The sequence below is a fragment of the Oratosquilla oratoria genome, chromosome 7 (genome assembly GCF_046742065.1).
Source record: "Oratosquilla oratoria isolate Oo_2021 chromosome 7, ASM4674206v1, whole genome shotgun sequence".
In the NCBI taxonomy this organism is placed as follows: Eukaryota; Metazoa; Arthropoda; class Malacostraca; order Stomatopoda; family Squillidae; genus Oratosquilla; species Oratosquilla oratoria.
Window position 1 is genome coordinate 39,944,704 of NC_134783.1, and position 26,435 is coordinate 39,971,138.

The 26,435-nt window shown below is 39.4% G+C and overlaps 1 protein-coding gene across 6 annotated transcripts in view; it reads right to left on the bottom strand.

Moving 5' to 3' along the window:
• LOC143027089 (vascular endothelial growth factor receptor 1-like) overlaps nt 1–26,435 on the bottom strand; it is a 269,766-nt gene that overhangs the window by 172,005 nt on the left and 71,326 nt on the right. For 4 of the 6 annotated variants that reach the window (XM_076188039.1, XM_076188042.1, XM_076188038.1 and 1 more), the window contains exon 6: nt 13,822–13,967. In XM_076188039.1, coding sequence (XP_076044154.1) covers nt 13,822–13,967 — 146 coding nt within the window. Of the gene's footprint in view, nt 1–7,588; nt 7,704–13,821; nt 13,968–26,435 lie in introns of those variants that run through there. The other 2 variants (XM_076188043.1, XM_076188044.1) reach the window with 2 other exon arrangements.

The following is a 26,435-nucleotide window of genomic DNA, read 5'->3' on the forward strand; positions in this document are numbered from 1 at the left end:
GTACTCAGAGAAAAATATTCAGGTTGGAAAGAGGGGATCAGTGGAGTTTTTCAAGGATCTGTACTGGCTCCAATAATATTTGCTATTTATGTGAACAACATGGATGATGTGCAATGTTACATGAGCTTCTTTGCAGACAATGCTAAATTGTTAAGGAAAGTAAAACCTGAAACAGATTGCAAATCACTACAGGAAGACCTGAATAAGGTATGCAACTGGAGTCAGAAATGGGAAGTGGACTTCAATATTAACAAGTGTAGTATAATGGAGTTTGGAAAAAGTAAAAATGGAATATCAGGATAATATAAAATTGGAACTAAGGAGGTAAAGAAAGTGGGATCCGAAAAAGATTTGGGTGCAATTATCTCAAATGACTTGTCTTATGACAAACAGATAAACAAAATTGTCAGAGAATCCTATAACTTGCTAAGATCATTAAAAGTGGCATTTACATATTTGGATGAAGAAATTATTAAAAAAAATATTAGTCACACTGATAAGGCCTAGACTAGAATATGGGGCGACATTGTGGTCACCCAGTGCCAAAAAGAATATAAAGAAAATAGAAAGAATCCAGAGAGCAGCCACAAAAATGGTCTCTGCACTCGCAAACTTATCATATGAGGAGAGACTAGCTAAACTGGAATTACCTACTCTGGAACAAAGAAGAGAAAGAGGCGACCTACTGACCATCTATAGAATCATGAAGGACACAGAAATACTCAATAGAGAGGACTTATTAAACTGGGACAAGAGAATCACAAGAGGACATTGAAAGAAAATAAAAAAACATAGTTATAGAAGAGATCTGAAGAAAAACAGTTTTCCAAATACAATGGTGGATACCTGGAACAAACTGGATAAAAAATAGTAAGTGCAAAAACCACTCATGAATTTAAGAGCAAAATAGACACTGTGAGATACAAAGGCGGGACACCCCAAGCATAGTTCCCCTTCCCATAAAATACAACTTACCATCCATTCCCAAATGTCTATTTCTCATTACACTTTTTAATCCACCAAGGCATATACTTGCTTCTCTCAATCTACATTCTACCTCCACCTCCACTCCTCCCTTTCCTGCCACATTCACACCCAAGTATCTAAAACTATCCACTTTCTCCAGTCACTCTCCCTTAATGCTCACTTCCAGTCTGCTGCCACTTTCACCCCTTGTACATCTCATCACCTTACTTTTACCCACATTTATCTTAAACTTTCTTCTTTCAAACTCTGTCACCAACTTCCTCAATCCCTCGTCTGATCCTGCTACAAGCGCAGTGTCATCCGTAAACAACAGCTGGCTCACCTCCCACTTTTCTCCATTTTCTTTAACCATCTCCAATCCTTAACCCACCACCCTTGCATTTACCTCTTGCACCACCCCATCCATGTATAATTTGAACAGGCAGGGCAATATTACACATCACTGACGAGGTCCCATCTTTACCTTGAACCACTAATTCTCTCCATTTCTAATCCTGACATATGCTCTACTACTCTCATAAAAACTCCTGACAGCTACTAAAAGCTTTCCTCCTATCCCATATATCTGCAAAACCTCCCACAGTACCTTCCTGTCTACCCTCCCATAAGCCTTTTCCAGATCCATAAAAGCCAAAAAAACATCCTTACCTTTTCCTATAGCTTTCTCACATATCTGTCGTACCACAAAAATCTGGTCTACGCAACCTCTACCTGTCCTAAATCCACACTGTTCCTCACCAATTACTCCCTCTGAATCAAGATCCTCCCATAAGCCTTCCCAACTACACTTAACAAACTAATCCCTCTGAAACTACTACACTCACACTTGTCCCATTTTCCCTAGTAGAGTGGAACTATACAGGCACTCCTCCAGTCCTCTGGCACTCTACCCTCTCTCCAGCAAACATTAAATAACCTCACCAGCCAGTCCACCATCACTGTACCTCCCTTTTGCAGACATTCTGCATGACATCCATCCAGACCTGGTGCCTTACCTCTCATCATTTTAACAACTGCCTTCACTTCATCCTTCCTTATTTCTCCTCCATTTTTCTCACTCATCATGGTCAATTTTTTTTAGCACTTCTCACTGCAACTATCTTTCCCTCCCTATCCTTCTTCACATTTACCAACTCCCTACAATACTCTGCCCATCTTCCTCTTACTACCTTCTCTTCCATTATCATCTCTCCATCTGCACCTTTTACCTTTTCTTCTCTACTTGATTTGCCTCCTCTTCCTCTCTTAATTTCTTTCCAAAACATCTTTTCATTACTTTCAATTTTTTTTGTCATACTCTTACCCCATTTCACATCTGCTCTCCTCTTTGCCTCCTTTACCTTGTGCTTTACTTCTCTTCTCTTTTCTTTGTACCTCTCATATGACTCCCTCATCCTATTTTGTAAACAATCTGTGAAAGCTCGCTTTTTCTCTTCTACAACCTTCTTTGTTTTCTCATCCCACCATTCACTACCCTTCCTTCTATTTCCTCCCATCTTTCTTGTTCCACACACCACTTTTGCACACTTTGTGACTCCCTCCTTGAATCATCCCCATTCCTCCTCCACTCCTAGTTCTACTCTATCCTTCACTCCCTCCCACTCCTCCCTCAGCTTCTTCTTGTACTCCTTCTCCTTTTCCTTCTTATTTAAAGAGTTCACCCTAAGCACCTCCCTACCTTTTGTCCTTTTCGTCTTTCTCCATCTATCCTCCACTCTCAACCTACCTTCCACCAAATAATTATCTGATATTCCCCCACTCTCTCCCCTTAGAACATGTACATCCTTAACCTCTTCACTCCGGGGCACATCGCACATCTGGCAGCATTAGCTGCCCGACGTGTGATGTTGCGTCATAATAATCGCATTATAAAAAATAAAGTCAGTGCTCCATCGTTTGTTCTCTTTCACCCGTGTATTTTGATAACCATAGAAAATTGATGAAGCCAGTTTAGAGAGAATGGAAATTACGTAGGTATGACTACAATAAATATAATCAAGATGCCGACGTCAGCATCATCGAGTACCCACTTGCTCCTCATGCCGCCTACGTAGGCGGCACCGTATGGAAGTGGTTAACTCTTCCTATTATACTCCTATCTACCACTACATAGTCCATTAATGCTCTATCTACCACCCTTCCATCCACCACCCTCTCCCATGTGTACTTATGCTTGACTTTCTTCCTAAACACTGTATTTGCTATCATCAACTCTCTTTCTAGACACATCTCCACCATCAACTCTCCACTACAATTCTTTCCTGGAACTCCACATTTCCCAACCACTCCATCTATTGGTTCATTTCCTACCCTAGCATTAAGGTCTCCCAATACTACTACATTGACATTCCTCCCTAATCCCTCTATGCACTCATTTAAATCTATCCAAAAAGCCTCCCTTTCTTCTACACTCTTCTCACTACCAGGCCCATATGCACTTACAAAAACCCACATCTCCTTTCCCAGTTTCACCTTCATCCACATTAACCTTGAAGAAACCTCCTTCCACTCCACTACACGTTTACCTATCTCTTTTCTTACTAGTATAGCCATCCCTTCTCTCCCTCACCCTGTCTTCACTCCTGAGAACCTCCCAACTACACTCCCAAACTCACACTCACCCTTCCCTCTCAACTTAGTTTCACTCAAAGCCAACACATCCATCTTTCTTCTCACAAACATACTACCTATCTCTTCCCTTTTACTCTCATCTGTACCACATCCATGCACATTAAAAGACCCAAACCTTAGGGTGCTGGTTGGAAAACTCCTAGACCCTCTTATGCCTTTACTTTTTTTAGGAATGTCCCCTGTGGGGCTACAGGGAGAAGGATGCCTGGTCCCAATCCCTGTCCCATTTTTCTCGCCTCTTACAATCCAAGTGGGAATACTTGGTGGCAGCATTCTTTTCCCCCACCACAGGGTAGGCGAAACAAGGAAATGAAATTCAGAGAAATGGTACAGGACAGTAACAAGGGGTTGGGGGACAGCATAATGGAGGGACAGTAGCAGTACAATAAAAGTTTCATCATTTCTCTGTGAGCAGAGTTCTCCTCTATCACAGACAAAATTATGTGTGGCTCTGGTCTGGGGCACCCCATATAGACCCTAAAGTAAACTGCATGCTACTTTACCATAACAACATGCAGCCAATATCCCAGATGGGGAAAAATTTAATGAAAAATTTTAGATGTTCATATATCGTGATTTTTCTAAAAATTTCCAGAAACTCTGTGATATATTTTCCACATATATATTTGAAAAATCTGCGAAGTTATGAATTCACAATAGATGAACCGTGAAGTAGCAAGGGATCACTGTATACAGAAGAACTAGAAATGGATGAAATTTTGAACAAGCATTTCAAATCGGTATTCACAATTGAAAGTTCACAGAACTGTGAGGGAATAGAGAGAGATCCCCCCCAATGAAGGAAATAACTGTAACATAGAAGGATATCAAAGACCAAATAAAAAAAACTTTATGTCAGAAAATCACATGGTCCGGATGGAATTGCAAATTAGATACTGAAAAAATGCATAGAGGAGTTGACGGACAAAATATACAATATAATTAAATACTCACTCAAAGAAGGAAAGGTACCACAGGACTGGATAAATGTAAATATTGTACCAATATATAAAGGAGGAAACAAGGAAGATCCAACCAACTAAGGACCAGTCTGCCTAACAAGTACAGTAGCAAAAATATGTGAAAAAGTTATGAAAAGTAGATGGGTTAAACATCTGGAAGAAAAAATATACTGAATCCAAATCAATTTGGATTTAGACAAGGAAGATCATGTACAACAAACCTGATCTGCTTCTATTCAAGACTAATAGAAATAATACAAGAAAGGGATGGATGGGCAGACTGTGCCTTTCTAGACCTTCAAAAAGCATTTGATATGGTACCACACAAGAAACTAATAAGAAAAATATAATCAATAGGTGGCCCCAGAGTAAAATTATTGGAATGGTTGGAAGACTTCCTGACTGGGAGAAAAATGAGGGTAGTAATTTGAGACAAATACTCGAAGTGGGAAGAAATGGTAAGTGGTGTCCTGCAAGGTTCGGTATTGGCTCCAATCATGTTTGCCATATATATAAATGACATGGATGAAGGAGTGGAGTGTTATATGAATTTCTTTGCAGATGATGCAAAAATACTAAAGAAAGTAAGACCAGAGGAGGATTGTGAATCATTAGTTTGACCTGGACAAAATCTGGAAATGGACTCAAAAGTGAACTCCAATTTCAAGAAGTGTAGTATAATGGAGTTTGGAAAAAGTAAAAATAGAATATCAAGAAATTATAAAATTGATGAAGAAGTCAAAAAAGTGAACTCAGAAAGAGAACTTGGAGTAATAATCAGCAAAGACATGACACCGGACAAACATATCAATAAAATAGTCTACTTGGGTGAGGAAATTATTAAAAAAATATCAATTACACTAATAAGACCAAAACTGGAGTAAGCAGCAACACTATGGACACCCAGTACTAAAAAGATAAAGAAATTAGAAAGAATACAAAGAGCAACAACAAAGTTGGCACCAAGTCTCTCCAAATTAACATACGAACAAAGATTGTCCAAATTGGAATTACCAACTCTGGAACAAAGAGGAGAAAGAGGAGATCTGCTGACTATTTATAGAATCATGAAAGGAATGGAAATCCTGGATAGGAATGATTTATTAAAATGGGACAAGAGGACACGAAAAGAAACTCAAAAAGGATAACTATAGAAGAGATCTGAAAAAAAAAAAAGTTTCGCACATAGAGTACTGGATACCTGGAATGATTCAGATAAAGAAACAGTGTGTGCAAACACTATTCAAGATTTTAAGAAAAAAACTTGATGCTGAAAGATACAAAGACAGGTCACCACAAGCATAGCTCCCTTACCATATAATACAACTAGGTAAATACATTCAAACTCCTCCTCTCTTATTCCATGTTTCTGCCCTTACATTTACCCTTATTTGTCTTCAACTTACTTCTTTCACACACCTTCCCAAACTGTCACTAACTTCCTCAATCCCTTCTCTGATCCTGCTACAAGCACAGTATCATCAGCAAACAACAAATGGCTTATCTCCCATTTTTCTCTATTTTCTTTAACCTTCTCCAATCCCCAACCCATTATCCTTGTGTTTACCTCTCACACCACCCCATCCATGTATAAATTGAACAGCCAAGATGACATAACACATCCCTGGCAAAGTCCCACCTTTACCTCAAACCACTTACTCTCTCCATTTCTGATTCTAACACAAGCTCTACTACTCTTGTAAAAACTCTTGACTGCTCTTAACAGCTTTCCTCCTATCTAAAAAGTATCCTTACCTTTTCCTAAAGCTTTCTCATATATGTTTTACCACAAAAATCTGATCCACACAACCCCTACCTGTCCTAAATCCACACTGTTCCTCACCAATTACTCCTGTTCCTCACCTATTCCTCTCAATCAAAACTCTCCCATAAACCTTCCCAACTACACTTAAACTAATCCCTCTGAAACAACTACATTCACACTTGTCCCACTTTCCCTTGTAAAGTGGAACTATACAGGCACTCCTCCAGTACTCCAGCACTCTACCCTCTTTTAAACAAACATTAAATAACCTCACCAGCCAGTCCACCATCACTGTATCTCCTTTTTTTTTTAAGACATTCTACATGACACCTATCCAACCCAGGGGCCTTACCTGCTCTCATCATCTTAACTGCCTTCACCTCATCTTTCCTTATTTTTCCTCCATTTTCCTCACTCATCACGGTCATTTTCCTAGCACTTCCCACTGCAACTACGTTTCCCTCTCTATCCTTCTTCACATTTAGCAACTCCCTAAAATAATCCGCCCACCTTCCTCTCACTGCCATCTCTTCCATTATCATCTCCCCATCTGCACCTTTTACCTTTTCTTCTCTACTTGGTTCACCTCTTCTTCCTCTCTTAATTTCCAAAACATCTTATTATTAGAAATGGAAGATCATGTACAGTAAATGTGTTAAGGTTTTACTTATGGGCAGGAGATGTATTGCAAGAGTGATGGCTGGGTGGACTGTGCATATGAAGATCTGGAAAACCCCTTTCATAAGATACCTCACAAATAACTAATGTGAAAGAGGGAGCATACTAAAGGTCTTATAGAGAACCTCCTGGAATAGATGAAATACTCCCAGAAAGACCAACAGATGAAAACAGTATTAAAAGATAAGACATCAGCATGGAGGAAAGTAACTATGAGATTACCTCAAGGGTCAATACTGGCACCTATAACTTGAGGCAACAATTATTATAATTACAATAATATAAAGTTTCTTTTCTAAGTAATTTATGGGCTAATTTGCTGGCTAAAAATGAACATTCTCAGGCCACATGTCTCTTGCAAGAACTGGGGCTTGACTGAGCTAAAATAATAAGCAATGACATACAACAGATTAGTAGTTGCGAGATTTTAGCAAATTCACTGTTAGTAAAGCAGAGCCAATGGCAACGTAGCAACGTATATGCAAAATGTTTAGTACAACTAGCTGATGAAATTTATTTGTAATTATTATGGAAAACAAGCAACCATACTTTAAAATAAACCTACGATATCTAATAGTAAAATATTGTTCTTCAATTTTATCCTTATATGATGCTACACATCTGTGGTGTCCAGTATCATCAGGTAAAATGTTGATGCCATAGAAGTTGTCCTGCTTCCCCTGCCAATCGCATAAAAAAGCTTAGCATTTCAATAAAATCTAAAAACTTCATGAAAAACATGTAAAAGGCATGTCAACATAAACATTCATTCTATTCAGGGATGTGTATTCATCTATCTTTCACCTTTTCCTCTCTACCTGAATCAAACTCCTCACTCTCTTCATTTCCTTCCAAAACATCTTTTTATTCTTTTTAAAAAATTCTGTCATACTCCTACTCCATTTTACATCTACTTTCCTCTACCTCTCTCACCTTATATTTTGTCTCTTCTCTCTTCTTGTAATTCTCATATGGTTCCCTGATCCTACTTTGCAACCAATCCAAATATGCTCCTTTTTCTCTTCTACTACTGCCTTCATCTCTTCATCCCACCATTCACTGCCCCTCCTTTCATTCACTTCCGTCCTACTTATTCCATATACCATATTTGCACACTTTGTCACATCCTCCTTAAAACACACATTCACGCCGCAAACACCTCCGTCGTCGTCGTCGTCACGTGACCAAGAAGAAGAGGATTTACGACGATAAAGGAAACCTGGTTTGTATTGTAGGGGTGGGGAGTGATCGTGAGTGTCCGAAATGATATCTCTGCAGTGCTAGTCAATTGTATTAACATGGAATTAGCGAAAATGAATGAAAACAACGACTCGAAAGCCAGTCACGAACCAGAGCCATCTGGCGTCAGTCGATCGAACCACGACGTAAACAAACCTTGTACTAACACGTGCGATGACAAATATTTTCCAGGATTTAAGTAGGAAAGCAGGAACTTAAGTCAATTATTAGAGATAGAGAGAGATATGAGCAAAAATAGGATTTGGTGGGAAAATGAAATTATGGACTTAAGGAAAGATATCATAGGATTAATAGACTGCTTAGCACAGGCGAATCACGAAATTTCTGACCTAAGAAAAACCAACTTGGATCTTACAAACGAGATTAAAGAAATGAAAAGGGATTTAAATGAGTTGAAGAATGATAACGAAAAGAAGAAAACTAATGATAGTAACAAAAGCGAAAATTTAAAGATAGAGGTGAACAATAAATTACAAGAATTGACACAAAAGATCGAAGAGAACCTAGGTGAGGAAAGTATTCAGAAAATAAAGTGGAAGGAAAACATCGAAAACAGGGAAATTGCTTTTAAAGAAATAGTCAAGCAGCAAATGCAGGATAATGCAAAAGACACAATTATCCAAGTGATTAACGAAAAAGCTAACTGGGTCAGGGATACAGTAGATAGGAAAAAATGTACTGTGGTATATGGACTAAAAGAAAAACAGGAATTGGCGAGGTACATGAGAGAAAAAGAAGAAAAAGAGACTGCAGTACAAATCCTAAATGAAATTCAGGGTGGAGAAAGAGATGCAAGCACAGACCTGGAAGAGACATATAGAATCGGTCGCTATTCTAAGGATAGAAATCGACCTCTAAAGATAAAATTAAGGTCACAGATGGTAGTAGAAGACATATTTGAAAAAGTAGGCAACTTGGCAAAGAGTGAAAAGTACAATAAGATATGGATAAAAAGAGAAATGAGTACCGAGGAATTAGAAAAACAAAAATCACTAAGAGAAGAAGCAAAGGAAAAAACTTGATGAGAACGGAGACAGAATGCAAAGAATTCCATTGGAGAGTAATCGACATGAGATTGAGACAATGGCACATCAAAACGAAAAAACCAAGAACAGAAAAAATAATGGAGAAGGAAGAAAACTAAAAGTGGCCTATACTAACATTGACAGATTAATTTCAGGTCTGAACGAACTCAATGATTATCTGTTAGAAGAAAAACCAGACATAATGGGAATTGTAGAGACTAAACTAAGAGGTGAAATACCATCCATCGTTATTGGACAAGGCCTATACAATTACTGGATAAAAAACGGATAAGAAACAGGGAGGGGGAATCATGTTCTTGGCCAAGAAAGACCTAAACGTGACAAAAATTGCAGAGGGCAAAGGTAATGTTGAACTGATCATGATAAAAGTCGAAGGCAAGAATATGAAAAGTAGAAAGTTTGTGGTGACCTATGTGCCCCTAAAAACGAATGCTTGGAAAGAGAACGAACATACAAAAATGCTAGAAGATACAAGAAAATCACTAAACGAGATACTAATGGGTAAGGGTAACCTGGTAATTATGGGGGACTTCAATTGCAAAGAAATTTGTTGGAACAACATGACAGTGCGAGGAGGAGATGACTTGTGGGGCAACGTACTGCTAGACATGACCATGGAGTACACAATGACCCAATGGGTCAGTGAAAACACAAGGTACAGAAACAATGAAGAGCCATCGAAACTAGATTTAATATTTACAACAGAATCTGAAATAGTGGACAAAGTCCAGTACAAGACACCAATTGGAAAGAGTGACCATGTACTCATCGAAACTGTACTAAAGGAAGAAATAGACATGGAGAGGAAGGAAAAGCATAGAAAAGGAAGATTGATGTACAACAAAACAGACTTTGCAAAACTAAAGACATTCTTCCGGAATACAAACTGGGAAAAATTCTATATGGAAGAGACAACAGTGGAAGAGAAATGGAATATATTGTTGGATAATTACAATGAAGGGGTAAACAGGCATGTACCAAGACAAAAGCGAGAGAGACAGTACATTAAATGTTGGTTCAACAAAAGATGCAGTGAGGCAAAAGACAGAAGGGACAAAGCTTGGAAAAAGTGGAGAAAAGACAAAAAACAAAGCAAATGGCAAATTTATATAAACTATAGAAATGAGTATGTTAATGTGAGAAGAGAGGAAAAAAGGAACCATGAGAAGGATATTATAGATAAATGCAAAGATCAACCCAAGCTATTCTATTGGTATGTGAATGGTAAACTTAAAATCAAACAGGAAATGGTGAAACTACGCCAAGGAAATATAGAATACACAGAAGAATTAGAGATGGCCGAAGTCATGAACAACCACTTTAAATCTGTCTTCACCAGAGAGAAAATACAAAATTGGGATGTAGATAATAACAAGCAATCTCCCCACATGAGTGAGTTCACAATATCACAAAAAGAAATATCAGAACATCTATCAAAACTGGACGTCAGAAAATCACATGGCCCAGATGGTATTGCAAATTGGATTCTAAAAGAAGAACTAACAGACAAAATACACATCATAATAAATAGCTCACTCAAAGAAGGAAAGATACCTAATGACTGGAAAAATGCTAACATTGTACCAATATATAAAGGAGGAAACAAGGAAGAACCCACCAACTATAGGCCAGTATCACTAACAAGCACTATTACCAAAATTTGTGAGAAAATCATCAAGAATAGATGGGTAAAACATCTGGAAGACAACAACATATTAAACCCAAGACAATTCGGGTTCAGACAAGGAAGATCATGCAGCATAAACTTAATATGCTTCTACTCAAGACTAATAGACATAGTGCAAGAAAGAAATGGATGGGCTGATTGTGCATTCCTAGACTTGCAAAAAGCCTTTGACAAAGTACCACACAGAAAATTACTAAAAAAAACTGGAACACATAGGAGGAATACAAGGGAACCTACTAAAATGGATGGAGGACTTCCTGACTGGTAGAAAGATGAGAGTAGTGTTCAGAGAAAAATATTCAGATTGGAAAGAGGTGATCAGTGGAGTACCGCAAGGATCTGTACTGGCACCAATAATGTTTGCTATCTATGAATGACATGGACAAAGACATGAACTGTTACATGAGCTTCTTTGCTGACGATGTCAAACTGTTGAGGAAAGTAAAAACTGATAAGGACTGTGAAGCACTGCAAGAAGACCTGAATAGGGTATGGAACTGGAGTCAGAAATGGGAAGTGGACTTTAATACTAAGAAGTGTAGCATAATGGAGTTTGGAAAAAGCAAAAACAGAATATCAGGAAAACATACAATTGGAACCAAGGAAGTAAAGAAAGTAGGATCTGAAAAAGATTTGGGAGTAATTATCACAAACGACTTGTCCTATGATAAACAGATTAACAAAATTGTCGGGGAGACTTACAACTTGCTAAGATCAATAAAAGTGGCACTTGCATACTTGGACAAAGACATGATAAAAAAAATATTGGTTACATTGATAAGGCCTAGACATTGTGGTCCCCCAGTACCAAAAAGAATATAAAGAAAATAGAAAGAATCCAAAGAGCAGCTACTAAAATGGCACCTGCACTTGCAAACCTATCATACGAGGAAAGATTGGCTAAACTGGAGTTACCGACACCGGAGCAAAGAAGAGAGAGAGGTGACCTACTGACCATCTACAGAATCATGAAAGGCACAGAGATACTTGATAGAGAGGACTTACTTTACTGGGACAAGAGAAACACAAGAGGACATGGAAAGAAAATAAAAAAACATAGCTATAGAAGAGAACTGAAGAAAAACAGTTTTCCACATAGAGTTTTGGACACTTGAAACAAACTGGATAATGAAATAGTATGCGCAAAAACCATTCATGAGTTTAAAAGCAAACTAGACACTGCAAGATACAATGGCGAGACACCACGAGCATAGCTCCCCTTCCCGCAAAATACAACTAGGTAAATACCTAATCTTTTACTTCTACCTCACCACTCTCCATTACCACCTCCCATACATTTCAGCTTCTGGTATTCCTTCTCATTTAATTTGTTAGCTCTCAGCACCTATCTCCCACCCTTTTCCACTTTCAATTTCCCTTAAACCAAAAAATTATCTGATATTCCCTGACTTTCTCCCCTGAAAACATGAACATTCAGAACTTTTCATATCCTTCCTTTGGATACAACTACATAGTCCATTAATGCCCTATCAACCACCTTTCCCTCAACCACCCTTTCCCATGTGTACTTATGCTAGGTTCTCTTCTTAAACACTGCATTTGCTATCATCCACTCCCTGAACACATCTTCAACACTGCCTCTCCACTATGAATTCTACCTGGTAACCCAAACTTCTCTTCCTACTCCATCTACTGGCTGAAACCCTACTCTAGCATTAAGATCCCCCAGCACCTTTACATTAACATTCTTCCCAAAACTTTCTAAACACTCTTTAAACCTATACAAAAGATAAAAATCCTTTTCCCTTCACCCTTCTAATTACAAAGTCCATACTCAGAAAAACCCATATCTCCCATCCCAGTCTCACCTTCACTCACATTAACCTTGAGGATATTTCCTTCCACTCCACCATACACTTTCCTATCTCATCACTCACCAGCAGAGCCACTCCTTACCTCCCTTACCCCCTTATCACTCCTGACACTCTCCACACAACACTCCCAAACTCAAAATCACCCCTAAATAACCACTCCTCACCTCACACAAAAGATTTTATGGTGAAAGAAATAAAAAAAATAGAAATTACTGGAACACAGTTACAAGCACAGAATTTGGACAGCAACTAACCCTTTCTCTACAATGACACATTTTCTCCAAATTCTGTCCTGACTAATGCCAAACTATCTTATTCACTTAAGGGCAGGATCCACATGTAGCAGTATTTCATTATCATTGTTTACTCCGAAGGCAGAAATGACAAACTCTGACCCAAGACCCTGGTAAGACTCTAAGGTCTCAACCCTTTAACCCTATTCCCATTATAATTGGGAAATTTTTGGAACAGGCCTGCTTGCAGCAACATCACTGTAACTACCACTCAGAACAGCTACATCCTTTCTACAATCAGGACATCTGGGGGCCTTCTTGGGAGAGGGAATGAAGCCTTTTACTTTAACATACATGTGTTGTAAACACCAGGTGTTATTATTACATTTAAGTAGGGCTGTGCTTCAGTAATCCCTAGTCTTGAGGTGATCAAAGAAAGTGAAGGAAAGAATTAAGTTACTTCTGTTACATGCTATGACAACATTACAAAACTCCTCTTGTGTATTAGTAATCCATGCAACAACTGCACTGAATTTTGGGTGCAATTAGTCTACTGCTTGTATTTCACCTTAGAACAGTAAACCCCAGTGTGGTGGTCATGTTCAGTCAATGAGGAATTGATTTGAATCTATGAACAACCTTGACCTGTTAGGTAGCTAGTATTCATTATAAAGGCAGTCAACACTACTAAGCAGTCTATACTACATAGAATGTCTTAAACATGAAAATCATATTACCTCTAACTCCTCTCGAGTTATATCATTCTGGATAATGACTTTGACTTCTGGGAAAGTAGGTTTGCAGGGTACCATGATTGGGTTGCCAGAAAAGTTTGAAAATGAAGGTTCTCCCTCCATATCACTAACCAACAAATGCGACTCATCTGTGGGTAGAAACATTTCAATTAGAAACTAAAATAAAGTAATATTTTTATATTTTGGTCACGACTAAACTAGAAAAGTTGAGATAATTTAAAAAGGTGATAAGTAAATTGAACAACACAAGTCAACATTCAGATTTTTGTTACTTAATTTAGAAAAGAAACATGATAAAAAAAGAAATTATCATAAATTTGCACATTATATTATCCATATATTTACCTAGTTGTAATACAAAAAAAACAACTATAACCACAAGGTCCTGTCTCTATATGTCCATCAAAATTGGCTTTAAATCTATATTTTCCAACTGAACTCTTCCTATATTTTGCATTTTCTTCCCTGCTCAACTAACATACCACATGCATTCTAAGCTTCTTTCACCTTAACCATCTCTCTTACTCTTCATATTAAGCCAATTCCATTCATTTATACTTTCCACATCCTATTTATTAGTCTTTCCTCATTAATTTTCTTCCATATACCCAAACCACCAAAAATAAATATATGTATGTATGTGTGTATATATATATACATATATATATATACATTTTTATCAACCACAATGCACTTTAATTCTAAGCCATATAGGCACATGCGCCTATATGAGTTAGAATTAAAGTGCATTGTGGTTGATAAAAATGTATCTCTAATCACTGGGACCCATTCAGTGTTGTACAAATATATATATATATATATTCAGACTGGAAAGAGGTGATCAGTGGAGTACCGCAAGGATCTGTGCTGGCACCAATAATGTTTGCTATCTATATGAATGACATGGATGAGGACGTGAACTGCTACATGAGCTTCTTTGCCGATGACGCCAAACTGCTAAGGAAAATAGAAACTGATGAGGACTGTGAAGCACTGCAAGAAGACCTAAATAGGGTATGGAACTGGAGTCAGAAATGGGAAGTGGACTTTAATACTAAGAAGTGTAGCATAATGGAGTTTGGAAAAAGCAAAAACAGAATATCAGGAAAATATACAATTGGAACCAAAGAAGTAAAGAAAGTAGGATCCGAAAAAGATTTGGGAGTAATTATCACGAACGACTTGTCCTATGATATACAGATTAACAAAATTGTCGGGGAGACTTACAACTTGCTAAGATCAATAAAAGTGGCGTTTACATACTTGGACGAAGACATGATGAAAAAAATATTGGTTACATTGATAAGGCCTAGATTAGAGTATGCAGCGACATTGTGGTCCCCCAGTACCAAAAAGAATATAAAGAAAATAGAAAGAATCCAAAGAGCAGCTACAAAAATGGCACCTGCACTTGCAAACCTATCATACGAAGAGAGATTGGCTAAACTGGAGTTACCGACACTGGAGCAAAGAAGAGAGAGAGGTGACCTATTGACCATCTACAGAATCATGAAAGGCACAGAGGTACTCGATAGTGAGAACTTACTTAACTGGGACAAAAGAAACACAAGAGGACATGGAAAGAAAATAAAAAAACATAGCTATAGAAGAGAACTGAAGAAAAACAGTTTTCCTCATAGAGTTTTGGACACTTGGAACAAACTGGACAATGAAATAGTATGCGCAAAAACCATTCATGAGTTTAAAAACAAACTAGACACTGCAAGATACAAAGGCGGGACAACACGAGCATAGCTCCCCTTCCCGCAAAATACAACTAGGTAAATACTAGGTAAATACATATATATATATATATATATATATATATATATACCGTACATATATATAGATATATATATATATATATATATATACATATATATATATGTGTATTTACCTACTTGTATTTTACGGGAAGGGGAGCTATGCTCGTGGTGTCCCGTTTTCGTATCTCATTTTATCTAACCTATTTTTAAATTCATGTATTGTTTTTGCACACACCACTTTCTCATCTAACTTGTTCCAACTGTCTATTACTCTGTGTGGAAAGCTGTTCTTTTTCACATCTCTTCTATAGCTGTCTTTTTTTATTTTCTTTCCATGTCCTCTTGTATTTCTGTCATCCCATTTTATCAGATTCTCTCTATCAGTAATTTCTATGCCTTTCATGATTCTGTAAATAGCTATCAAATCTCCTCTCTCTCTTCTTTGCTGTGGCGCAGCGAACTGGGGACTGCGCAGATCAATTAGACAATCAGCATCTTAGCATCCGTGACGTAGACAGACTTGGGACGGAAGGTTATTTATTCACGGGAATGTTCGATGCCACTTTATTGCAGGTCCGATCCATCACGCAGGATGGACCCAAAGGAATTTCGATAGTTATGGTGAAATGATGAAAACTGGAAATGGGACTGTAGTTACTAAAGGCTAAAAGCTACACATGATATAAGATATGGAAAAGGATCCACTAGTACACTCTAAACCTAAAATATAAAGGGTTTTACAACTTACTGAGTTGGCTACAAGAGGGGTGTGTACACCTTTCGAGTTTCGAACCAGACTGGCGCCTAGATGCGTGACGTGACATCACAAATGGCAACCGGTCTTACACACCTTCTTAATTCTAATTCTTAAAGTGAACATTGTACAAATAATGCGATGTTATCTTGCGACACAGCTTGCAGACAACTTACAAAGGTGGGATTTCGAACAGAGGAGGTCTCTGTTCGAAATACACTTAAAATTAAAGCATTACAAAAAACAAAATTGAAAACCCCTTCCGAGGGGAAACGAGCCTTACGACAAAAAATATGTAAACATGGAGATACACGGAATTATAAAAAAGCCCCGTCACTGCTCGTAACGGCACAATCCCTTCCTAATTTTCTAGGGGGAAATTACAAAATCTATTGACACAACAGCACAAGCTCCGAAATAGGTCTTACATATTCATGAGCCTTGTTGTTTACCAAAACTCTTACTTGGACTTTCCTGACTAAATCATCTTTGCTAGGAAAAACCTTACTTACAATACCCAAAGGCCACTGACCTTGGGGGCTCTCTTGATTTTTGAGCAGTACTACATCATCCACCTTTACATTTGGAGAGGAATTAACCCACTTTTTTCTGGGTTGCAGAGAGGAAAGATACTCTTTCTTCCATCTCTTCCAGAATTCCTCAGCAAGGTGATGTACATGCTTCCATTGTGCCCTGTAGATTTCCCTAATATCTATCTCTTCAGGAAGAGTTACAGGAATATCAGTTTTCTGAGTGAGAAGGATATAGATGGAGACAAAACGAAAGGACTACTAGGGTCCGATGAAACAGGAACTAAAGGTCTGGAATTCACGATTTTACATACCTCCGCAAAGAAGGTTACTAGCACCTCATGTGTCAATGCCTTGGGTTGATGGTTAGTCAGTATTACATTCATGATGTTGCGTACTATCCCAACCATACGCTCCCATGCTCCACCCATGTGAGAAGCATGAGGTGGGTTAAACAACCAAGTGCAACCTTGACTTGACAGAAAACTATTGACATCACCACCTTCATCGGTAATGGCAAGCAAGTTCAGTGCTTTGACGGCACCTACAAAGTTCGTGCCTCTGTCAGAACGCATCAGTTTAACTGGGCCACGAATACAGATGAATCTCTTTAAGGCATTAATGAAGGAAGAAGTACTCAATTCTTCTACAGTCTCTATATGGATAGCTCTGGAAACAAGACAGGTGAACAGAACGCCCCATCTTTTGCTTTCGAGGAAGGAACTTCTAGTGCGCCGTGTTTTTATATGCCAAGGGCCAAAGAGGTCAACTCCTACATAAGAAAATGGCGGATTGGGAGTAAGTCTGTCAATGGGCAAGTCTCCCATCTTCTGAACACATACCCTACCTCTTACCCTTTTACAGGTGACGCATTTAGAAATGACCTTAGAGATGGTACGTTTCCCTCCCAAAATCCAGAAACCACCTGTTCGGATGGCTCCTTCTGTAATCACTCTACCTTGGTGGTGCACTGTCTCATGGTAGTGACGGATCAACAATAAGCCTAAGTGGGATTCCTTTGGAATAATAATAGGCTTTGCAAGCATACCAAGTACATCGCTGCCTTGACTCAACCTGCCTCCTACACAAAGTAGGCCCTTCTGGTCTAAATAAGGAGACAGAGGTGCAATGGGACTGGAAGGAGATAAACAAACTTCACTTTGCAATTTAGTCATGGCAGACGAGAAAAAATTCTTTTGGTATATCTGAACAATGAGATCAGCTGCATCTTCTAGCTGATTGGGTGACTTATGTTTGTTGCACACATGCCAACCTGAACAACACTTGTTACCTTGTTTGAAAGAACGGGCTATATGCTTAAGGAGAGCTACCGCTCTTACAAGTCTCCTCCAACAGGAGAAATTAGAGAACCTCTGAGCTAACGACACAACTGCAGGTTCTACATTGCTCTTGTTTACACTAACAAGGGGTTCAGACTCAATTGTGTAGTCTGATACTTTCACTTCTTTATCTGTCTCAGGGCTTACAAGAGGAAAACTTCCATGGATGGGTATAACATCCTCAAATAAGCATGAGGACCTGACAACCAATCACTCTGATTTAGGTCGGTTATTTCGAGACCACGGGTAGCCAGGTCTGCTGGGTTACAATCCGTAGGTACATAATGCCATTGGGTAGGTTCGGTAGACGACCTAATGTGGTCTACTCTGTTACTCACGTAGACATGAAATCTACGCCTTTCATTATGAATATAGCCTAAGACAATCATGCTGTCAGAATAGAAATGCCTTGCGTCTAAGGTTTTGTCTAAGCAATCTGTGATGGAATTACTGAGATTGACTGCCATCACTGCAGCACACAACTCTAACCTGGGAATAGTATGACCATGGTTGGGAGCTACTTTAGCCTGTCCCCTCACAAAACACACTTGGTAGCTTTCGGTATCACTAAAAACTTTAAGATATGATACAGCTCCTACTGCTACTCTGGAGGCATCTGAAAAGGTATGAAGCTCTATCCTGTGAGCTTGAGACAAGGAAATACTAGCGAACTGATGATTGACGCTTATGTCCTTGAGGTTCCTTAAGGACGTTAGCCATCTGGACCATTTGGTGTGGATCTTAGCTGGTATGGGTTCGTCCCAACCACACTTTAGGTTGGTTATCTCTCTCAGGAGTAGTTTCCCCACTATTATTACTGGAGCTAAGAAACCCATGGGGTCAAACAGACTGTTTACAACAGACAGTATACCTCTTTTCGTCGAAGGCTTGTCTGAATCCATGAATCTATACACAAAAACATCTTTCTGGATATCCCATAAGAGACCTAGGCTAGATTGCATAGGCATGGAGTCAGAAGTTAGGTTCAGCTCCTGAAGGTTATCAGCCAGCTCACTGGTGGCAAACCTTTCCAGCACTTCTTTACTGTTGGAAGTGATCTTGTGCAAGCGCAAGCGTCCTCCTTCTTGGAGTGCTGACTTAGAGTCTTGGATTAACTTGTAAGCAGTCTCTGCATCTGGCAGAGATGCTAACCCATCATCCACGTAGAAATTGTTCTCTATGAAATAACGAACTTCAGGAGAGGCATTTTCTACAGACTTACGCAGGCCATAGGTGGCAATGGCGGGAGATGGAGTATTTCCAAAGACATGAACAGTCATCCTATACTCAATCAACTTTTGATCAGGGTCGTTATCCTTGTACCAGAAGAATCTGAGGTAATCTCTTTGCTCAGTCTTCACTTTGAAGTTGTAGAACATCTGTTCTACATCAGCTGCCACTGCTACAGCTTCCTGACGGAAACGTAGAAGAATCCCGAGAATGCTGTTTGTCATATCAGGACCTGACATCAGCATGTCATTTAGGGAGAACTCTCTGGATTTGGCAGAAGAGTCGAACACAACTCTGATCTTGTCAGGTTTCTTAGGGTGGTACACCCCAAACAAGGGAAGATACCAGCACTTCTGATCGGACTTCAATGGTGGTGCAACCTCAGCATGCCCACGATCTAACATCTTTTGCATGAAGGCCAACATATGCTGACGTTTGTCAGGCTTTGTGCTGAGGCTACGATGGAGAGACAGTGTGCGGTGCCACACAAAGTCTCTATTATTACTGGTGGCTACAACATTAGGACGGAAAGGCAGTGGCGCGACCCAATGGCCACTTTGATCCTTCCGGAACTCTGTGTTCATGACATCTAGGAACTTCCTGTCTTCAATCGACAGGGCAGTCTTGTCATCATCTTTGGTTACTTTGAACAAATCATCCTTTATTTCAGAGACGTGAATCTGGTTACCACATGGTGCGACTATGGAGGGACGCCTATCATGTACAAAGGACGTTTTGAAACTGCTAATGACAGAAGGCATACAAGTGCCGTGGAGACACACTTCCCCAATGATTGCCCATCCCAGGCTGGTCTGTTGAGCTAGAGGGGCATTGACAGGTCCGATTCTCTGGTCAAAAATGTAATGGGCTGAAGGTACATCTCGACCAATGATGAGTAGAATCTCAGCCTCGGGGACTAGAGGCGGAATACATTCAGCCAGGTCGGACAGATGGGGATAGCCGTGAGCTATGGCAGGAGTGGGTATCTCTTCTCTCACGTTCGGAATGCTGTCACATTCCACTAGCAGAGGGACATGTACCTCATGTGAGTTATGCCACGACACGATGGTGTAATTTTTGGTGGTGCGCCCAGAAGCGCCCGTTAAACCTGCACAGGTAGCTAGACGATATGAAACCCGTTTGCTCTGCTTGTCAAACAAATCGAAAAACTCAGACCTTGCTAAAGAGCAATTGCACTGATCGTCTAGGATGGCATAACACCACACCCCGAGCTCTGGCTTACTTTCAGGATAAACTTTCACCAAGAAGGTCTTGACACAGGACTTACTCATGGAGGTGGGGTTACTGCATATCAAGGTACACTTTGAATTGACAGCAGCGTCCTCCCCTCCATGAGTCTTTACTACAGGAGTAAGAACATTGGGAAGCGACACTTGGTTGACTACAGGGGAGCGAGGTGTCCTATCTTGAGCAGCCTCCCTTCCTTGCTGTGTTACAGCTTGGATAGAATTTCCCTTTTGTCTGGGTCCATCGTAGTGTAAGGCAGCCACGTGACTGGAGGCCCTACAGAGCTTACAAAACAATCTTTCTCTGCAGCTGGAGGGAGGATGGTCATCTTTGCAACATTTATGACATATACCTTTATCACTTAAGAAATCCTTCCTTTCGCTGACAGACATGGTACGGAAGGCCCTGCAGAAATTCAAATCATGCACGTTGGCGTTGTGAAAAACACAAAACCTCTCTTTTTCTGCCTTTCCTTTATCGGTGGAACTAGCAGTGTTAACTGACCTGTCAGTAACCGTGGTCGTCTTACTACCACCGGGTAGTGTGGTGTCGGTCTTCTTCACATGTACTTGGGGAAACTTAGAGGAAGGTGGCTTCTCTGGTTTTATAAACCTGTCAGCACCAAGGTCATGAAAGGCGAAACATGGATTATTCTTGACCTTTGCCATCTCCTTCACAAACCCTACGAAGAATGAAAAGGGTGGGTACAGTACACCATAGGTGTTCATGTAGTTTGTGGCTTTGCCAATCCACTTCTCCTGTAAACATGATGGGAGTTTAACGACAATAGGATTGATGCCTGAATAGGTGTCATAATAGGCAAAGAGAGTACTGTAGACCGGGTTTGCCTTCAAAGCTTCTATATGGAGCAGGATATCGCACAGGTCAAATAACTTGGCGGTATCTTTAGGTGCTAGCCGTGGGAAGACGGCTAACTTCCTTTTAATCAAAGTCTCAACGATCCCAGGGGCAGCAAACCTATCATTTAAGCGTTCCCAGATTCTATTGCACGCCATGTTTGGATCATTTGCATTGGAGGCTCTGGTCGCACGGGCCCATCTTTTCGATTCAGGCCCTAGGTGCTTAACTAACAGATCCATTTCCTCCTTGCGTGAGATATCCAACTCTCACATGACTTCGCCGAAACTCTCTCTCCAGACAGCATAATTTTCAGGAGTGTCATCAAAATTAGACAGTCTGCCAAGAAGTAATTCCTTCCACATGAGGAACTTAGTTACATCAACACAATTAGAGGGTGTTCCCGACCCATGACACGTACTACAAGGAGGTTTTACTACAGGATGGGACACAGAAATGCTATGATTAGCAATGGGTTGCTGTGCAAGTTGCACAGGCTTCACGTTTGCTTCCTCACTGCGAGGTTCAAAACTGGATGTAAAATTGTTCACAGGCTGTGAGTTAACTCTGAGATTAGAACAGGGCTTGAAAACAGGACTTTCAGGGTTCAAGCCTACTGGATCTTTCTGACTAGCGGAAACATCAACTATACCACCCTGCTGTTCCACATATAGCTGGGTGCGGGTAGCAACTGTTTCTTTTAGTTGGTCCCATTCACTGCATGTTTCCCAATCATTGTCGGCTCCTAAGTGCCTAAGTTCGGCTTCAGCTACTTCCAACTCCTTTTGCTGTGCCATAACTTTGAACTTGGCCAGCATTTCAGCCTCTTCTCTTGACCTTTGAGCTTCCTTGTCAGCCTTTTCTTTTGCCCTTTGAGCTTCCTTTTCAGCCCTTTCTTTTGCCCTTTGAGCTTCCTTTTCAGCCCTTTCCTTCATAAGCTGACCTTCTTGCTCGGCAAACTTGACTCTAATACGAGCGGTCTCCACCTTGGCTCGTTGCCTCCTTGCAACACTAACACTGGTGCTACTGGAACGACCTGACCTAACCGACTTTCTTGAACTGCCCTTCATGGAGGGGGGTACACAAAACTCAGAGTGGTTGGCGAGGGATGAAGGAACTTGACTGGACTTCGGGTCATCTTGTAAAAACGGTTCAGTGTGGTGTTCCTCTTCCGTGACTTCAACTGAGGAAGAGGATGAATAATTACTGATTGCCTGACGAAAAGATGCCTGAAAATCCCTGTCTTCATTCTTCACTAATTCAGCACGAGCCAGACTTTCTGAAGTACGTTCACGCGTTAAATATTCCAGATACTTTTTTACAGTATCCTGGTACACAGCGTGGGCCTGGTACAACCAAGGACTACTGGTACAACTAAGGCCTGTACTCCATCTCTACTCACCTTTACCCTTTCTTCATATTGGTCAGTTACTCTATGATAACCTTCTTGTCCTCCGGCCGTGAGAGTCCTTACTCTGTTAGAGACGGGTCCCTCATCCATACTGTGGGTGGAGGACATATTGCCAAACGAGAGAAACAGTGAGAGACAAGATAGTAATATGAAAAAGAAGACAAGGAAAAAACTCAAACTTAATCGAGAACCGCGGAGTATGTTTACACAGACACTCCTACTAAACGATGGTTGAGGTAGACATAACAGATTAAACCTTATTGATTCAATTTACAAAGGCACATTACATGCATGCTTATATTAAACATACAGAACAGGTTTTTAGGCAAGGTAGCTTTGCCTTCAAAAGGAAAAAACATGCTTACATAAATACGATGGAAAAATGGTGTTACGTAAACAACACTGGTGAACTCGGCGCCCATACATTTCTGCCACATCGACACCTGCGGGCCGATACGATTACTAAGACGACATAAGATCACTAATTAATTTTCCGTATCGGCAACTTCACAACACTACGCATACACTTCCACTATCTTATCACTCGCGAAACACTAGCGACACTTGTTGATTCGTGGGACACATCAAGCTATGTTGTGGTGACGACGAGGCAAATCTAGACTTGGCAACGGCGTGCAGGGCGTGGTCTGGTTCAATCCTCTTCTTTTTATGCTCCTTTCATCTCTATTTGTTTCTATCGTCCTCATTTTCATTATGGCGCAGCGAACTGAGGACTGCGCAAATCAAATGGACAATCAGCATCATAGCATCCGTGACGTAGACAGACTTGGGACGGAAGGTTATTTATTCACGGGAATGTTCGATGCCACTTTATTGCAGATCCGATCCATCACGCAGAATGGACCCAAAGGAATCTCGATAGTTACGGTGAAATAATGAAAACTGGAAATGGGACTGTAGTTACTAAAGGCTAAAAGCTATACATGATATAAGATATGGCAAAGGATCCACTAGTACACTCTAAACCTAAAATATAAAGGGTTTTACAACTTACTGAGTTGGCTACAAGAGGGGTGTGTACACCTTTCGAGTTTCGAACCAGACTGGCGCCTAGATGCGTGATGTGACATCACAAACGGCAACCGGTCTTACACACCTTCTTAATTCTAATTCTTAAAGTGAACATTGTACAAATAATGCGATGTTATCTTGCGACACAGCTTGCAGACAACTTACAAAGGTGGGATTTCAAACAGAGGAGGTCTCTGTTCGAAATACACTTAAAATTAAAGCATTACAAAAAACAAAAATGGAAACCCCTTCCGAGGGGAAACGAGCCTTACGACAAAAAATATGTAAACATGGAGATACACGGAATTATAAAAAAGCCCCGTTACTGCTCGTAACGGCACATTTGCTCTAGTGTCTGTAGTTCAAGTTTTGCTAGTCTCTCTTCATATGATAGTTTTGAGAGTGTTGGTGTCAATTTTGTAATTGCTCTTTGTATTCTTTCAAGTTTTTTTTATGTATTTTTTTGCACTTGGTGACCATATCGTTGCTGCATATTCCAATCTTGGTCTTATCAGGGTGATTAGAATTTTCTTCACCATTTCTTCATCCAGGTATGTAAATGCAACTTTGATTGTTCTTATTAAATTATAAGTTTCTCAAAAAATCTTATTTATATGTTTCTCAGGTGACATATTATTCATAACAATGACTCCCAGGTCCTTTTCATTTTCTACTTTTTTTATTCCTTCTTCTCCCAATTTATATGATCCTGTTATTCTGTTTTTACTTTTTCCAAATTACATTATACTACACTTTTTAGTATTGAACTCCATCTCCCACTTCCTACTCCATTCCCAGACTTTATTTAGATCTCTTTGTAGTGATTCACAATCTTCTTCCGTGTTCACTTTTTTCAATAGTTTTGCATCATCTGCAAAAAAGCTCATATAGCTTTCAATTCCTTCATCCATATCATTAATATATATAGCAAACATTATTGGGGCCAGAACTGTTCCTTGTGGAACACCGCTTATTACTTCATCCCATTTTGAGTGTTGATCTCTTATCACTACTCTCATTTTTCTTTCTTGCAAAAAGTCTTCCATCCAATTTAGCAGTTTGCCCTGTATTCCTCCTTCAGTTTCTAATTTCTTAAGCAACTTCTTATGTGGTACTTTGTCAAAAGCTTTTTTTAGGTCTAGAAATGCACAATCAGCCCATCCATCTCTTCCTTGTATTATATCTATTAGTCTTGAATAGAAACATATTAAATTGGTGATGCATGATTGTCCTTGTCTGAATCCAAATTGCCTTGGATTGAGCACGTTGTTTTTTTCTAAATATTTTACCCATCTATTTTTGACAATTCTTTCACAAATTTTTGCTATTGTACTTGTTAGAGAGACTGGCCTTTAGTTGTTAGCGCCTTCTTTATTTCCTCCTTTATATATATAGGTACTATATTTGCTTTTTTCCAATCTTCTGGAACTTTACCTTCTTTCAAGGAACTGTTTATTATGCTATGTATTATGTCTGCCAGTTCATTCCTGCATTCTTTCAAAATCCAGTTTGCTATTTCATCTGGTCCATGCGATTTTCTGACATCAAGATTACTCAAGTGTTTCAATATTTCATTCTTTGTTACTTCTATTTCTTTCATAGGGGGGACTTTCTCTTTCCATTCGATCTCTTCAGGTTGTATGTTCTCCCTTGTAAACACTGATTTAAAATGTTTGTTCATAATTTCCGCTATTTCAATTTCCTCTGTGTATTCAACTCCTTGTTTTAATTTCTCCAAATCTTGTTTGTTTTTCAGTTTGATTACAAATCTGTAGAATAGTTTTGGTTGATCTTTACATTTTTCTATGACATCTTTTTCATATTTTCTCTTTTCCTCTTTGCACGCTTGTACATATTCATTTCTATAACAAGTATATATTTTCCATTTTTCTGGTCTTTTGTTTTTCTTCAATTTGGTCCAAGCTTTATCTCTTTTGTCTTTTATCTCCCTACAACTTTTGTTGTACCAGCATTTTACATATTCTTTTTCTTGTTTTTGTCTTGGGACATACTTTTCTACTCCTTTTTTATAGATTTTTGTCAAAATATTCCATTTCTCTTCTACTGTTGTATCTTCTTTGTGTATTCTTTCCCAGTTTTCATTTTGGAAGAATTCTCTTATTTTATCAAAATTTGTTTTTTCATACATCAATCTTCCTTTTCTATATTGTTCATTTCTTTTCATGTATTTTTTCTCATTTAGTTCTAGTTCTATCAATATGTGGTCACTTTTGCTTATTGGTGCCTGGTATTCTATCTTTTCCACTATTTTAGGTTCTGATGTGATTATTAGGTCTAGTCTCGATGGTTCTTCTTCATTTCTATACCTAGTGTCCTCTTGGATCCATTGTGTCATTGTGTGGTCAATAATCATCTCAAGTAGAACACTTCCCCATGAGTCTTCTCCACCCTTTACGGTCATCTCTT